The following is a 15680-nucleotide window of genomic DNA, read 5'->3' as shown; positions in this document are numbered from 1 at the left end:
TATATATATATATATATATATATATATATATATATATATATATATATATATATATATATATATATATAGTTGTTGTTGTTGTTGTTGTTGTTGTTTTGCAGTACACGGGCCTCTCACTGTTGTGGCCTCTCCCGTTGAGGAGCACAGGCTCTGGATGCACAGGCTCAGCAGCTATGGCTCACGGGCCCAGCCGCTCTGCGGCATGTGGGATCTTCCCGGACCGGTGCACGAACCCGTGTCCCCTGCATCGGCAGGCGGACTCTCAACCACTGCGCCACCAGGGAAGCCCCCCCATTATATTTTTACTGCAGACACGTTAAATGTATAGATGAAGGAGACTTGTGCCTCCTTCTGCAAGAACGTGGTATCTCTTTGCATTTGTTAAAGTCTTTTCTCTGTGCCTTTCAGGAACATTAAAACATTTCTTCATACAGATCTTGCACATTCCTTAAGCTTATTCCCGTGTATTTATTTTATTTATTTATTTATTTTTGTTGGGGCTTTGTTGCTACATGCGGGCTTTCTCTAGTTGCAGGGAGCGGAGCTTACCCTTCGTTGTGGTGTGCAGGCTTCTCATTCCGGTGGCTTCTCTTGTTGTGGAGCATGGGCTCTAGGTCTGTGGGCTTCAGTAGTTGTGGCACGCGGGCTCAGTAGTTGTGTCTTGTGGGTTCTAGAGTGCAGGCTCAGTAGTTGTGGCGCACGGGCTTAGTTGCTCTGTGGCATGGGATCTTCCCAGACCAGGGCTCAAACCAGTGTCCCCTGCATTGGCAGGTGGATTCTTAACCACTGTGCCACCAGGGAAGCCCATCCTGTGTATTTATTTTAATGTAAATAGGCCTTTTTCTTCATTATATCTACTAACTGCTTGTTATTTGACTATAGGAGTGAAGGTTACTAATTTTTTTGTTATTAACTTTGTAACTAGTCAGATTAGTGAATAGTTTTCATTCAGATAATAAAGCATTTACTAATAAATTTGAATCTTTAAAAAAATGTTTGTGACAAATGTAGCAATGAATTGCAAAGCTCTGGGGAATCTAGCAGTGCAGGTCCTTGTCTGATATTGGAGACTTTCAGAAATTTAAGGCGAAATCTGTGGAGCAGGCAGGGGTCTGTGTTGTTCCTCCTGCCCCGGTGTAGACTCGATGTCTCCCAGTCCCACAGGAGGTCCCATCACAGGCAGTGCCAAGCGGGGCCTCCCCTCCCTCTGCTGACAGGTTGCCACCCAGCCTGCATGGCGTAGACCCTGCAGCCTCCATGAGTTTCTGCTCATCTGATAGTTTCTATCTTTGTATCTTCATGGATTTCTAAAATTAATGATTCACCTGGACTAATCAAGCATCCGTGTGTTCACAAGCCAGTTTTCCTCTTGGTTGGCTGTGTTTTCATACCCAACCAGCCCACTTCACATGCTGCACAAACTGGACGTCTCTGCATGACCAGTTCCTACCCAGACATGGTTGAACCTCCCTCTGCTGGTGGCGGTATCTCTAGCCAAGTCTTCTGTCAAGTCAGAGGCCTTTCCAGTGGTCTCTTCATTTCCATCGATTTCTGCCTTGGAATCATCAGCAAAATCCTTGCTACTAACATTAGTTCATGAGAGCAGCATCTGGAGCCTAGCATATAGAAGGGGCTTAGGAAATGTTTGTTCGTGAATCTTTCTTAATCAGTCATTTGGACTTCCCTGGTGGTCCAGTGGTTAAGACTCTGTGCTCCCAATGCCGGGGGCCTGGGTTCGATCCCTGGTCAGGGAACTAGATCCCGAGTGCCACCGCTAAGACCCAGCACAGCCAAATAAATAAATAAATATTAAAAAAAATAAGAAGTCTTTTACTTTATTTCCTTCCATATGTGAAAGATGAAATACGTATTCTCAAAAGCTGTTAAATCTGTATGATTCTGTTTGGGCTGCCATAACAAGTACCATGGACTGGATGGCTGAAACAATACAAGTTCATTTCTCATTGCTGTGGACCCTGCAAGTCGGAGATGCAGGTGTCAGCAGGGTTGGTTCTGGTGAGGACTCTCCCCTTGTTTGCAGACGACTGCCTTCTTGTTGTCTGCTCACATCTTAGCTCACCTGTGGGGAGAGAGCTCTCTGGTGTCTCTCCTTATAAGGACATGAATCTTACTGGATCAGGGCCCCACCCTTGTGACTTTATTTTACCTTAATTACTTCCTTAGACGCCCCATCTCCAAATACAGCCACACTGAGGGGTTAGGCCTTCAACATATGAATTTCAGGGGACACAAACATTTGGTTCATAATAATATCTTAGCCACTTTACCTTGTAAGCTTTCTTTTCCCTTAAATAAAAGTGCATGGTGTAATTCACATATGGTGATGGCTGAAGAAGTTAGCTTTGGAATGTTTAGGAAGTTCTAGAATTGAGCTTGGAAGATACTCCTGTACTCTGAGTGTGTGTGTTCCCTAGGTTCATATGTGGAATCTTAACCCCCAAACGTGGTGGTGTCAGGAGATGGGGTCTTTGGGAGGTGCTGACGTAGGTCAATAGGGTGGAGCCCCACGAATGAGATTAGTGCCCTTATATGGAGGCCCCACAGAGTTCCCTCATCCCTTCCACCAGGTGAGGACACAGCAAGAAGGTGCCAGCGTAAGACTCAGGAAGTGGGCCCCACCAGAACGTGACCAGGCTGGCGCCTTGATCTTGGACTTCCAGCCCACAGAATTGTGAGCCATAAGTTTCTATTGTTTATAAACTACCATCTATGGTATTTTGTTATAGTAGCCATAACAGACTAAGAGAGATATGGTCCCCCATACACTGTTCCTTACATGCAGGCTATTTTAATATCCCCAAGATTCTTAAGGACAAGCCCATAGCATTTTGTTGACTTTAATTAGGGTATGTCAGAGTCACTTTTCTTTTTATTTATTCTTTTTATTGCTCCATGAAGAGTACAGCTGAAGTATGATTCACTTTTAGACAATTTGTCAAGTGTGTCCTATTTTTCCTGTCTTGGGCAGTGTCTGACTTTGTAGCATCTGTGAGAAGCAGTTTAGGCCACATGATGTGCGACTGTTTACCCAGCATGGACTCCATGGCTTTGCATGTTTTTGGTTCCGTCACACCAGTGGAGTGAAGGAGCCAGAGCTGCCAGGTCTTATGAAGAGTCTTACAGAAAATACTTATACAGTTTTAGAAATCACCTTGGGGAGGGGCGACAGGAGTGGCTTTGGGGAAACAGTTGGCAGTTTTGCTTTGTTTTGCTTTATTTCCCTAAAACATCCGTCTTCTAGCCGTGACAAAACAACAGGAGTCCGTCGTAAAACACGTACCTGCCACTGTTCCAGGAGGTGGGTGTGGAAGGTCAGCGTTTTGTTTTTTTCAAATATTTATTTATTTATTTGGCTGTGGCTGGTCTTAGTTGTGGCAGGTGAGATCTAGTTCCCTGACCAGAAATCGAACCCGGGCCCCCTGCAATTGGGAGCGAGGAATCTTACCTGCTGGACCACCAGGGACGTGCCATCAGCGTTTCTAATACTCTTCCTCTTCACTGTTTGAAGTTGGAGTGTAACGTATGGAAGAAAAATGCAGAGGGGCTTCCCTGGCAGTCCAGTGGTTAGGACTCCGCTGCAGGGACGCAGGTTAGATCCCTGGTCAGGGAAGTAAGATCCTATATACCAGGAGGCGGCATGCATGCATGCATAAATAAGTAAATATATATATATATATATATATGTATGTGTATATATATGTGTGTGTGTGTATATATATAGATATGTATATATATAGTTGTATACACACACACACACACACACACACACACACACACACACACAGAAAAGTGCACAGATAATGATGAACTGTCACAGTGAACACATCCATGCAACCGCCATCCTAGTCAGAAGCAGAGTATCTCAGGAACCCCAGAACAGCCCCTCATATGTTCTCCTATTTATTATTCCCTCCCTGCCATCCACTATCTTAACTTCTAACACTATGGATTGATTCTTCCTGCTTCTGAACTTAATGCAAGTGGAATCATGCAATATCTGCTTCTTCCATCATGTTTGTAAAATTGAGGTTGTCATGTAGTTCATTCCTCTCCATAGCTTTACAGTTTCCCAGAATATGCCACCAATTACTTATTTTTACTGCTGATGGATATTTGGATTGCTTCTAGTTTGGGGTGCTATGAATAATGCTGCCTAAGAAAGTGTGTCTTCTGGTACACAAATCCATGGTTTCTGTTGAGTAGGTACCTAGGAGTTGGATTGCCATGTTGTAGAGTGGATATGTATTTGACTTTGGTGGATAAAACTGAGCAGGTTTTTGGAGCTCTTGTGCCATTGATACCCCCACTAACAAGATCTGAGAGTTCCAGTTGCTCCATGTCTCTACCAATACTTGATATGATCAGTCTTTTATATTCTAGCCGTGGTGTAGTATATTGATAAAGCTTTACGCAACTGCCCCCCAAAGCCCTGAACTGTAGCATCTTCCAACGACTGTGTGTAAATAGTCCCACCAGAGAAGATTTTAAGCTACCAACGTGATGCCATTGAGACAGAATTGGATGGAGCTGTGAACAGTGAGTGTGAGCAGCTCCAGCCTCTTGGTTTTACCCATTTGGTACCTCTTGAAAGCCATCAAAGTCTAAGACAGGAGAAGAGACCAACAGGGAACCCATGGGGGATGCTCTTTGGTTGCTGAGCTGTATAACAGTGTGTACAGTTATAAGCATCAGCAGGCATTTACATGGATAGAAGGTCTCACCTGGAGCTTAAGGGAAGCACCACACACTTGGAATGGCAGGGAAACATTCCCTTTGCACCCTGCCTGTGCCCGTGTATGCTCCGTCCACATTCTTCAGCTGACTGAGGAAATCCACCTCTGTGCTTACTTATAGGATATCAGGTCCTCATCTGTGAAATGGGTGATTGAATGGCGCTCTTTGGGGTTCTGATCGCTGCTCTCTTACAAACATCAGCCCCCTGTTTTCATCACCTTGCTCTAAGTGTCTGATCTGGTTCCAGAGTTTCAATATAGCTCCTTCCAGTCACTCTTTATGGCTCAGTTTTGCTTTGGTGGAGTGTCGTCCCCTGCCACTTTGCATGACGTCACCTCTCCCCAGTGTTTTTATTTTTATTTTTATCTATTTATTTTTTAGGCTGCACCGTGTGGCTTGTGGGAATCTTAGTTCCCTGACTAGGGAATTGAACCCAGGCCCTCGGCAGTGAAAGCACAGAGTCCTAACCACAGGGAATTCCCTCCCCACTGTTTTTTTTTCCCTCCCCACTGTTTTTAATCATACATTAATGATTCTTACCCTATCACCTATTACAACGGGGATTCAAAATTGTAATTTTCCAGTTCTGTCATTTCTTCTACACTGTTATTGGCTATTTTTAGTAAAGAAGAGAAACTATTGCTTTCTTTATGGTAGAATTTTCTAGTTGAATTTAAGTTAGAAGTTGATATTAACACTGAGAGTAGGTTTTCTACATTTACACATATGTAACGATACATATAGAGAAAGCTCATTTTTTTGTATGTAGAACCTTATGTGGATAACCTTGTATATGCATAACTAATTATGTATGTATAATATGTATAACTACAGTTATGTAGATGTTTTATAACCATTGGGTCTATAGCTATAGTCCTAGCACAAATAGAAGTACATGTGGTTATAAAAATCTTTAGGAACCAAAGGGTACAAAGTTTTTATGTTAGGTTATGTTAGGTGAGTGGGTCCCACAATGTTTTCTTGAGGAGACCCTAGAAAGCAGGTTTTCTAGGACAATTTTAGAGTTTGATATCCTTATAGTTTTTAGTCTAAATATCTACTTTGTAGGAAGAGCAAATACTATATTAATTGCCAATTAAATGACGCATCAGCTTATTTTTATATTGTTGGGATTGGAAAATCCCTTTAATATAAATGATAGCTTCTCAAGCCTTATTGCTGAGATAGTTAGGGCCGATGTTGGCAAAGTAAATAAATAGTATAAGTTTTTTTGTTTTTTGCTGTACGCGGGCGTCTCACTGTTGTGGCCTCTCCTGTTGCGGAGCACAGGCTCCGGACGTGCAGGCTCAGCGGCCATGGCTCATGGGCCCAGCCGCTCTGCGGCATGTGGGATCTTCCCGGCCCCAGGCACGAACCCATGTCCCCTGTATCAGCAGGCAGACTCTCAACCACTGAGCCACCAGGGAAGCCCAATAAACAGTATAAGTTTTGAAAAACAAGAAAGAAGACATGAAAACAGTTAATGCAGAAATTAATCCTACAAGCTCAGAACTGCTGAAGTATGGAGGTTGATTACAAACCCCAAGGCTATTTGACATGGTGCCAAGACCTGCTCTTCTGGAACCCAAGGCTGGGCTTCAGTGTTTTATCTGGGTCGTAACATCTTTCCAGATACAGAACGTCCCATCTAGAATGCTACCTTGGTGCTGTTCATTCTGGGTCAGCAGGCTTTTACAGGTTTTTATGGAGGGCCTTGTTTGGAGTTGTTTCTGGGTGCGATGCTCTGGGCCCACAGACATCGGCACACCCAGCTGCTTGTGAGAGACCACAGTTCTCTGTGGTTCCCTGTCCTTGATACCCAGCGGGTTTCCAGGGCCACAGATTAAATTCCCTCATCGCTGTGCATCAGTTAAATGCAAACCTACACCTTCCCTCCAGAGGGCTGCGTGGTCCTGCAGGGTGCTGGTCAGCAGCTGTTTCTTGGCCTGTATCCAGTTTGTTTGAGGGCAGGTTTTTCTCCCCAGGATGAAAACAGTGTTTTGCTTCACCTGGTAGCAAAGTTTATGCTCATATATTTAATTAAGCTTTAGAGCATTAGAATTGTTGAGAGTCTACTGATTCCAGTTTCAAAAGAATCAAACCGTAATAAGCCAAGGGCTCCTCTTTACCTGGAACATTGTCCCCCGTCTGCAGTCAGCACTGAACGCAGCTGGGTTTTCTGATAGTTTCGATGTGTGGACATTTATGCATTTGTGGAATCCAGAGAGGATTAAATAATTCAGTTTGGGTGAAGAAGAAACTGAAGAGGCCCTTGGGTGTTTATTATTTATAACGACCACTTGGCTGTGCGGCCTGCACTTCGCTTGTGAGTAGGCCTGGGCGCCGAGGATGGGTGGCGCAGGAGGCGGGGCCCCGCCTGAGAGGTCCCCTGTTTCTCTTCTCCTTCCCGGGGTTCTGTGCAAGAAACAGAACCAAGGGGTCGTCTAGGGGACGGCGTTCTCTGCCCTCACACACAGGCCTCAGGGCGTCTGAACAGAGCTACAGTTTCCCTGCTGGGAGGGGCATGGTTAAGGTCCTTGTCCTTCTCACTGTTGCATTCTGTGGTTTAGGTTGATTGCTTTTCCCAGTCGGGAGGAGCAGGGTTTCCCAGTGACACATTTCTGGAAATAGGATTTGAGCAGCAGGAAGGCTAGGAGCCTGGGGACCGGTGTGCGGGATGGTGATTCTGCTGTCCTTCGTGGTGTGATGAGTACCAGGGCCTGGAACCTGCCCCTCCCCTCAGCAGCCCAGCAAAGGTGGTGTTTTAGACCCAATTTGACAGAAGCTCTGACTGGCCCAGAGCTGAGCCTGGCCAGGGCCCTGCAGCCTTGCAGAGAGGCATGGGGATAGGGGATGGATCACCTCAGCTGTGAAGGCAGTGTTGCCCATGTCTGGGGTCTTTTAGGGTGGCCTTTGCACGGTTCAGGAAGATTCTTATGCTTTAAAATGTTATCAGGGAGCCCTTGGCCGGCCTCCTTTGACCTCGGCAGCAGGAAGGTGGCCTCTGGGCTCCCCACGCTGCAGTGATGCCACTAACGTGCAGACAGCAGGGTTTAAGGGGGGATCTGGTGCCTGGAGGCTCGGGGGGTCAGATCCTGGGACCTGAAGGGGGTTGACCTCAATCCAGTCCATTTCAGTGTCTGTTTGAGCACTTGTCTTAACTACCCACCGGACACCAAGAGCCAACTTTGCAAACCAGTGTGGAGGGTTGTGCAGCTGCGTGTCCTGAGAGCATCCTCCGTCACCTCCTGCTGTGTCTGAGATGCGGTGCCTGCTGAGCCCCCATCCCTGCCCGCCCCATGCCCACCCAGTGGACCAGCAGCAGGTGGACGGGCCGAGGAGGGAGGCCTGCTGGAGGGAGGCCTTCAGAACCCAAGGCAAGAGCAGACGCAGGGTGGGGTGGGGTGGGGTGGGGGGGCTGCACAAGGGTTAGTGTCTTCTTTCGAGGAAGAGCCCAAGTGAGGACACAGTGGTCCCTTGCTTAGCGAGATCATCCCGCTAAGCAGACCATCTGGGAGGCGGCACCGTCCCCGCCCTGCCCTTCACTCCCATTTTGGTTGATGACGTGGTACTCCCAGTAGAGAGGGTTTGGATGGGCCAGAGCTCAAGTCAGCAACCCCGACCGCTGACCAGGGCAAGTCTCTCAACTCGGGCTCTGTGCTGGCTTCAGGGTCTCACTGTGGGGGGCCGGCGGGAGGTGGAGCCAGTTCCCCAGGTGAGGAGGGCGCACAGCAGCTGTGGAGGTGCTAAATGCCGTTGGACTCCTGTCTGGAGCTGCTTTATGGAGGCCTGAGAAACATCCCCTGGGCCATAAGCGGGCAGGCTGCTACCTCGGATCGCCCTCACCTCGAGGCTTCCCTGTCTCTCCCACCCCCCACGGAAGACGCACTGTCCACCTACCACAGGGACGCTGTCTGGGGCACAGTCACAGTTCCATTCTTGTGCCCAGCTTGGCTTTACGGAGGCTTTCTTGGTTTTTCCATAATCACTTTTTAACATCCTTATTCTTTTCCAAATGGTCCATCAGTTCTGTCAGAAACCACCCATGTTGGGGACTTCCCTGGTGGTCCAGTGGTTAAGACTCTGAGCTCCCAATGCAGGGGGCCCAGGTTTGATCCCTGGTCAGGGAACTAGATCCCGCTGCAACTAAAAGAGCCTGTGTGCCGCAACTAAAGATCCCTCACGTGGCAACGAAGATCTCACATGCCACAGTGAAGACCTGGCGGAGCCATATAAGTAAATAAATAAATATTTTTTAAAAAAGAAGAAGAAACCACCCATGTTGTTTTCCACATGGTCCCACGATACGGGACCGTAGGGTCCCTAGTGGCCAGTTTGTGTGGATTGCACTGTGGCCCTGCCCCAGGCCACCCTCCTAGAACGGTGTCCACTGCTTGCAGGGGACCCAGATCTACAACCTGCGTCTTCCTCCTCCTTGGCTGAAGTACCCGTCCGCTAGCTTCCAGACTGGTGGAAAGTGCGCTTTCCTCAGGATGTCTTTCAGCCTCCAATCCCATTTTTGCTGCAGGAGTCGCGCCTGGCGCTGAGTGCAGAATGGCTTTTCTCTCTAGACATTTTTAGGACTTGTTTGTTTGCTCTGAAGTTTCTTGAGGATTTACTCAGTCTGGATGTTTTTATTTGTTGGCCCTCACGGTGGGACTTTGCAGTCTCTCTGCTTGGAAAAGTCTTGTATTTTTCCAGAACCCCCCTTCCCATCAGCTGGTTGCCTTCCCTGGGCTTTTAGAGGATGCCTGGACTTGGGGTGTCGATATTGAATTTTTTTTTTAAGGAAAGAAAATCCAGGTAAAAGTGCCACAGAACAGAACCAGGCAATTTCAGAAAGCAAGCCACCAAATATTGAACTTTTTTTCCTTAAAAAAAGCTTTTTCTTATTTTTAAATTTTTAATTGTAAAAAACACGATGATATAAAATTTACCCTCTTGGGACTTCCCTGGTGGTCCAGTGGGAAAGAATCCGCCTTCCAATGCAGGGGACGTGGGTTTGATCCCTGGTCAGGGAACTAATACCCTGCATGCCTCAATGAAGATCCTGCATGCCGCAGCTAAGACCCAACACAGCCAAAAATAAAATAAAATAAAATAAATAAATAATAAAATAAAATTTAAACAAATTTACCCTCTTAATCATTTTTAAATATACAGTTCGGTAGTGTTAACTGGTATCCACATTACTGTGTAACAGATCTCTAGAACTTTTTCATCTTGCAAAACTGAAACTCTGTACCTGCTGAGCAACCCTTCCTATCCCCCTACCCAAGCCCCTGGCACCCACCACTCTACTTCGTCTCCTTGATTTTGACTAGTTATCTTACGGAAGTGAAGTCATACAGCATTTGTCATTTTGTGACTGGCATATTCCACTCAACATAAGGTTCATCCATGTTGTGGGAGGTGACAGGATTTCCTTCCTTTTAAGGCTGAATAATATTCCATTTTATTGATATTTTCTCTATCCATTCTTTTGTCAATGGACGTTTGGGTTGCTTCCACCTCTTGGCTGTTGTGAATAATGTTGCAGGGAACATAGGAGTGCAGATAACTCTGAGATCCTGCTTTCAGTTCTCTGGGGTGTATACCTGCAAGTGGAATTTGCTGGATCATATGGTAATTCTATTTTTAGGTTTTTGAGGAACCTCCATAGTGTTTTCCACAGCAGCTACACCATTTTACATTCCTACCAAGAGTGCCCAAGGGCTCCAATTTCTCAACATCGTCACCAACACCTGTTGTTTTCTGTTTTTTGTTTGCTTGTTTTTTTTTATAGTGGCCATCCTAGTGGGTGCGAGATAATATCTCACTGTGGTTTTGTTTTGTGTGGACCTAATTAGAGATGTTGAGCACTTTTCATGTGTTTGGCCATGTGGTGGCCGTTTGTGTATCTTCTTTGGAGAATTGTCTACTCAAGTCCTTTGCCCATTTTTTTAATCAGGTTACTGGTTTCTGTTGTTGAGTTATAGGAGTTCTTTACTTGTTCTGATCATTAACCTCTTAGCAGATGTATGATTTGCAAATTATTTCCTCCCATTCTGTATGTAGGTTGCCTTTTTACCCTGTTGATTGTTTTCTTTGATGTGCAGATTCTTAAGTTTGATATAGTACCACTTGTCTATTTTTACTTTTGTTGCCTGTGCTTTTGGTGTCATATCTAAGACATCGTTGCCAAATCTAACATCATGAAACTTTTCCTCTGTTTTATTGTTTTAAGAATTTTATAGTTTAGATCTTATGTGTAGATCTTGAATCCATTGTGAGTTCATTTTTGATTATGGTGTAAAGTAAGGGTTGAACTTCATTCTTTTGCATGTGGATATCCAGTTTTCCCAGCACCGTTTATTGAAGAGATTGTCTTTTCCTCATTGTGTGGTCTTGGCCATTTGGAAAATCATTTGACCACGTATGCAAGGGTTTTTTTCTGGGCTCTCAAGTGTGTTCCATTGGTCTATGTCTGTCTTTATGTTTTTTGGTTACTTTATTGATTTCTAATTTCCTTTTCTTCTCTGTCTCATTTTTGGTCTCTTTATTCGGGTACACTTAATAGAAGATGTATTTTGTCCTTGTCTTCCAGTGTTGCCATTGAATTTTTTATTGTGATTATCATACGTCAATGTCAGGAAACCTCCCTTGGTGTCTAATCATCCCTATTGTCCAGTAGTCTATCTTGTTGCATGAGTTTAATGTTTTTCCTTCATCTCTCTGGGGATGTTAGTTTCTCTCTCTCTGTCTCTCTCTCTGCCTGTGTGTGCTTGCGTGGGTGTCTTGGGTTACTCCCCTCTCCCCTCCCACATGTATCCCCCTCCAAATCAATGCCTTCAGCTTCCAGCAAATGGGGGTGTGTGAACAGCAGGATTCTGAGCCCCACTCAGACTTCTACATGACCCCTGAGACCTTCCATAGTTCCAAGGTATTTAGAGTGTCCAGTGACTTGTCACTTGAGCCCTTTTCTGGGACTCTGGAGTCCCGGGGAATCCGCGTGCATCAGTGTGACTTCAATGCGGTGGTTGTGGTACAGACCTGAGCCCGGACTGTATTTCCCAGATGAAGGTGCCCTTGGAGTTTTTCCAAGCCTTCCTGGCCCATCTCAGCACTGAGGTTTGTCATGTGGTATCTCAGCTACAGAAAGACCCCCCCATCCCCCGCCAATCATTGGGGCGAGAGGAGGGCGAATTCCATAGGGCACACATGACCAGAAGCAGTGCCTCCTTTCTCCCAGTGTTTTTCCCAGGACTTTGAAAGCAAAGCATGGACCTTATCTTGGGTGGGGGTTAGGAAGTGTCATAGCAAATGGCGGCTGAAAGATCTTTTTGCCTGACCTGTAGAATGCTGGGCCTGAGTCACACCACTAGCCTGTGCCTGGATGGCCAGAGTCGAATCACCTGCTGTCTTGGGACAGTGTCTCAGATTTCTGGGGATGAGGGAAAGGAGAGAAAAAGAAGTGTTTCTGAGTGGTCAGGAGCTGACCTGTGTGTTGGGCAAAGCTGGCATGACCGAGGGGATGTGGGCTGAGTGTGCAGGGTCCTCGCCCCTGAATCAGCCCTTGCATGGAGGCAGGGGTCGGGGGGAGGCGGCAGACCAGCAAGTTCTCTCAGGAGGGGGATGGCCTGTCATTGCTCCTGGGAGGGCCCTCGGTGCCCTCTGACCTCCAGCCTGAGTTCTGCCCAAGACTGGAATCCTGGGGCAGAAGTTCGGGCAAGTGTGCCAGGCGTCCAGCCGGCCCTGTGTGTATACGTTTAGAGAAAAAGTAGAATGTATATTTGCCAAAGTAGTAAAATGATTTTTTTTTCAGGTGGTGAAATTTTGCATGATTTTCTTTCTCTTTATCTCTTTTTTTCTGATTATTCTGTAATAGATACTTTTTTACAGAACAAAGTAATTCTGGTTCTTTGAGCCAGTGAGGGAGAACGAGTCCCGTGGGAACACGTTTCTGGCCTCTCCTGATTTCCTTCAGCCTCACGTGTCCTGAGACGACCCTGGTGCCCCTTCCCACACGCCAGCTCCTCCCCTGCCCTGGGCCACACTGCCTGGTGCATTGCCGTGGAGGGAGGTGGGAGTGGCAGTCAGAGGGCACCGTTGTCTTCTCCCTGCATGCAGCCTGCGATGGGATGGACGAAGAGGAAGAGAGCCACTATGTCTCGCAGCTCAGGGATGTCTACAGCAGCTGTGACACCACGGGGACAGGCTTCTTGGACCGGGAGGAGCTGACCCAACTCTGCCTGAAGCTTCATCTGGAAAAGCAGCTGCCTGTCCTTCTGCAAACACTTCTTGGAAACGACCACTTTGCCAGGGTGGGTAACTTCATTGACTTCATTCTCACAAAGAAAAGCACAGAGAGTGTGTGGTTATAGCTGCTGGCATCTGAGAAATACCAACTGACTGGAGATACTCATCAAAGGAGAGTTAGGAGGAAATGGGGTGCTGTTTTTCCTTCTGTGCAACATCTATGTTGTAGAAAGAAGTTCCTTAAGATTGCTGTTTTAAAGCATAGTAACTTCCAGAGATTTGTTTTTGTTCTGTTTTTTCCAGAAAGATGCTTGGGTGATTCGTCCAGGGAGTGGAAGGTTGGTATGGGTGGTGCATGTGGTTCACAAAACACAGTGATCTGTGCGCAGCTCACACACTGGGTCATTCAGAGGCAGCTGCAAAGTACCTCGAAGGCACATTGTCTCGTAAAATTACCCAGCGTGAAATTCATCCAGCAGCTGGACAGAACATTGCCCACTGCTGTTGCAGGAACCAAGGCTCCCTGTGTTCAGAGTGTATCTCTATGAGTGTATCTATCCCAGATAGGAAGTAGGCACTCAGAGAGTTCTTTTCTCTAGGAAATTCAAGGTCATCTAGAATGGTAATCTGGAGCCTGGACCACAACTTGCTTTCCTGATTGAAACATTAAGAAGCTTCTTAGTGTTCCTGCTTCTTAAATGTGTCCAGATGTTAACACATTCGTTTTAAAAAGAGTGCCTGGAATTCCCTGTCGGTCCAGCGATTAGGACTCCGGGGTTTCACTGCCAGGGGCCTGTGTTCGATCCCCGGTCAGGGAACTAAGATCCCACAGGCCACATGGCGCAGCCCAAAAAAGAAAAAAACCCAGTGGCTATAATCTTACCTTTGAAGGAAGGGCATTTTTCCCACAGAACTCAGTAAAACTCTTTTCATTTTAAATGAGAAAAAAATCTAGCTGCAAATATTCTGAGTTGACTTTTGGGCAAAAACAAATGAAGAAGAACAACCAAAAACCCCTCCCTGCTGGCCCTGGGGGCGGGTCCAGGCGGATCTGACCTCCTGTTACTTCCCCCGAGGCCGTGTGGCCAGAGCTGTCAGCAGTGCTGCACCCCCTGCGTGGAGGACTCAGCCTCACAAACCCACTGCACCCTTTTCTGTCTCTTTACTCTGTTCCTGCTTTTTCTTTCTGGACTTAAGAATCAGGTGTGTTCTTGATAGAAAATGTCCTAGCCCCTCTTGATATCACCTGGAATTGTATTTGGAGGCTAGATAAGCGAAAGGCACATTTGTGAAAATCAACACTCTGGTTAAAACAGCACAAACAGGAACTTCCCTGGCGGTCTAGTGGTGAGGACTCTGCGCTTCCACCACAGGGGACACAGGTTCAATCCCTGGTCAGGGAACTAAGATTCTGCATGCCGTGTGTGGCAAAAACAAAACAAAACAAAACAAAAAACAGCATGAACAGATGGTTTCCTTGATGATTTTTTTGCGGTACGCAGGCCTCTCACTGCTGTGGCCTCTCCCACTGCAGAGCACAGGCTCCAGACGCACAGGCTCAGTGGCCATGGCTCACGGGCCCAGCCGCTCCGCGGCACGTGGGATCTTCCCGGACCGGGGCACGAACCCGCGTCCCCTGCATCGGCAGGCAGACTCTCAACCACTGCGCCACCAGGGAAGCCCCCTTTGATGATTTTTGACAGTTTGGAAAATTCAAAACCAAAAGAATCACTTTGGGGCCCAGATTCATTGTAGGATGTATCATTCCCGGCCTTTCTCTACTTTGTGCTTTGTCTGTGAGAAGGGGAGCGTGACCTCGAAACCCTGAGTTACACTTGGAGGAAGGTCAGTGTTGGAGTAGCTGCAAAGGGAAAAGGGCTGTTACCGTTCCCCTGCTTCATCCACAGGCGGGGGAGCGCACACAGCCAGCATTTAGGTGGAACATTCTGTAGAGGTTTTAGGGACACTAGTGTCAAGCCAGAAGTATCCAGGTAATTGTCACCATTTTCTGTGACAGAAACCAAATGGTGGAGATTTCAGGAAGTTTTGAAGAAAAACAAGATAAATCCTTTGTCCAGGAGAATGGATCGGCTTTTCAATTCAAATATCACATATTCAGTTTCCTTGCAGGAACTGACATATATGACACCACAGAAATGTTAGTCATTGATACAGTAATCCAGTTATAACAATGAAGAAACAATATTATAATATCTGAATTAATAAGATAATTTTTAGTGCTATGAGTGTTTTTTTTTTTAATTAATTAATTAATTTGGCTGCATCCGGTCTTAGTTGCGGTATGCGGGATCTAGTTCCCTGACTAGGGATCAAACCCAGGCCCCTGCATTGGGAGCACAGAGTCTTAACTACTGGACCACCAGGGAAGTCCCAATATGCTTGTTTTTAATTCCTTTTTCCCGTTAAAGAAACATTATCAGGTCTAATTTCAAGCCAGAAAGTTGACGTGGCCTAAGAGTCCTGTGACTTGGGAAATTTCCATATGCGTTTTGTTATTTCTCATGTTTCTTTACCGGTGGTGAGGATCTTATCTTGAGTATTTTAAATTTGGGTAGAAAGAGAATTTTCCTCTCAAAAAATAATTGATAACATAGTGTTACTGAAAATAATTTTAAGGTTGAGAGTGATTCTTGATCACAGGGTCCAGCCTCTTCATTTGTGAGGAG

At 46.2% G+C, this 15680-nt stretch overlaps 1 protein-coding gene across 3 annotated transcripts in view; it reads left to right on the top strand.

Moving 5' to 3' along the window:
- Positions 1-15680, top strand: part of NINL (ninein like) — a 107056-nt gene that overhangs the window by 35298 nt on the left and 56078 nt on the right. For all 3 annotated transcript variants that reach the window (XM_027118137.1, XM_027118139.1, XM_027118138.1), the window contains exon 2: positions 12865-13058. In XM_027118137.1, coding sequence (XP_026973938.1) covers positions 12876-13058 — 183 coding nt within the window. In that variant the 5' untranslated portion in view covers positions 12865-12875. The remainder of the gene's footprint in view (positions 1-12864; positions 13059-15680) is intronic.

This window comes from Aethalodelphis obliquidens, unplaced genomic scaffold (assembly GCF_003676395.1).
Source record: "Aethalodelphis obliquidens isolate GAN/ISIS:26980383/991018 unplaced genomic scaffold, ASM367639v1 scaffold18, whole genome shotgun sequence".
In the NCBI taxonomy this organism is placed as follows: Eukaryota; Metazoa; Chordata; class Mammalia; order Artiodactyla; family Delphinidae; genus Aethalodelphis; species Aethalodelphis obliquidens.
This window is presented reverse-complemented; position numbering and strand designations above follow the sequence as displayed.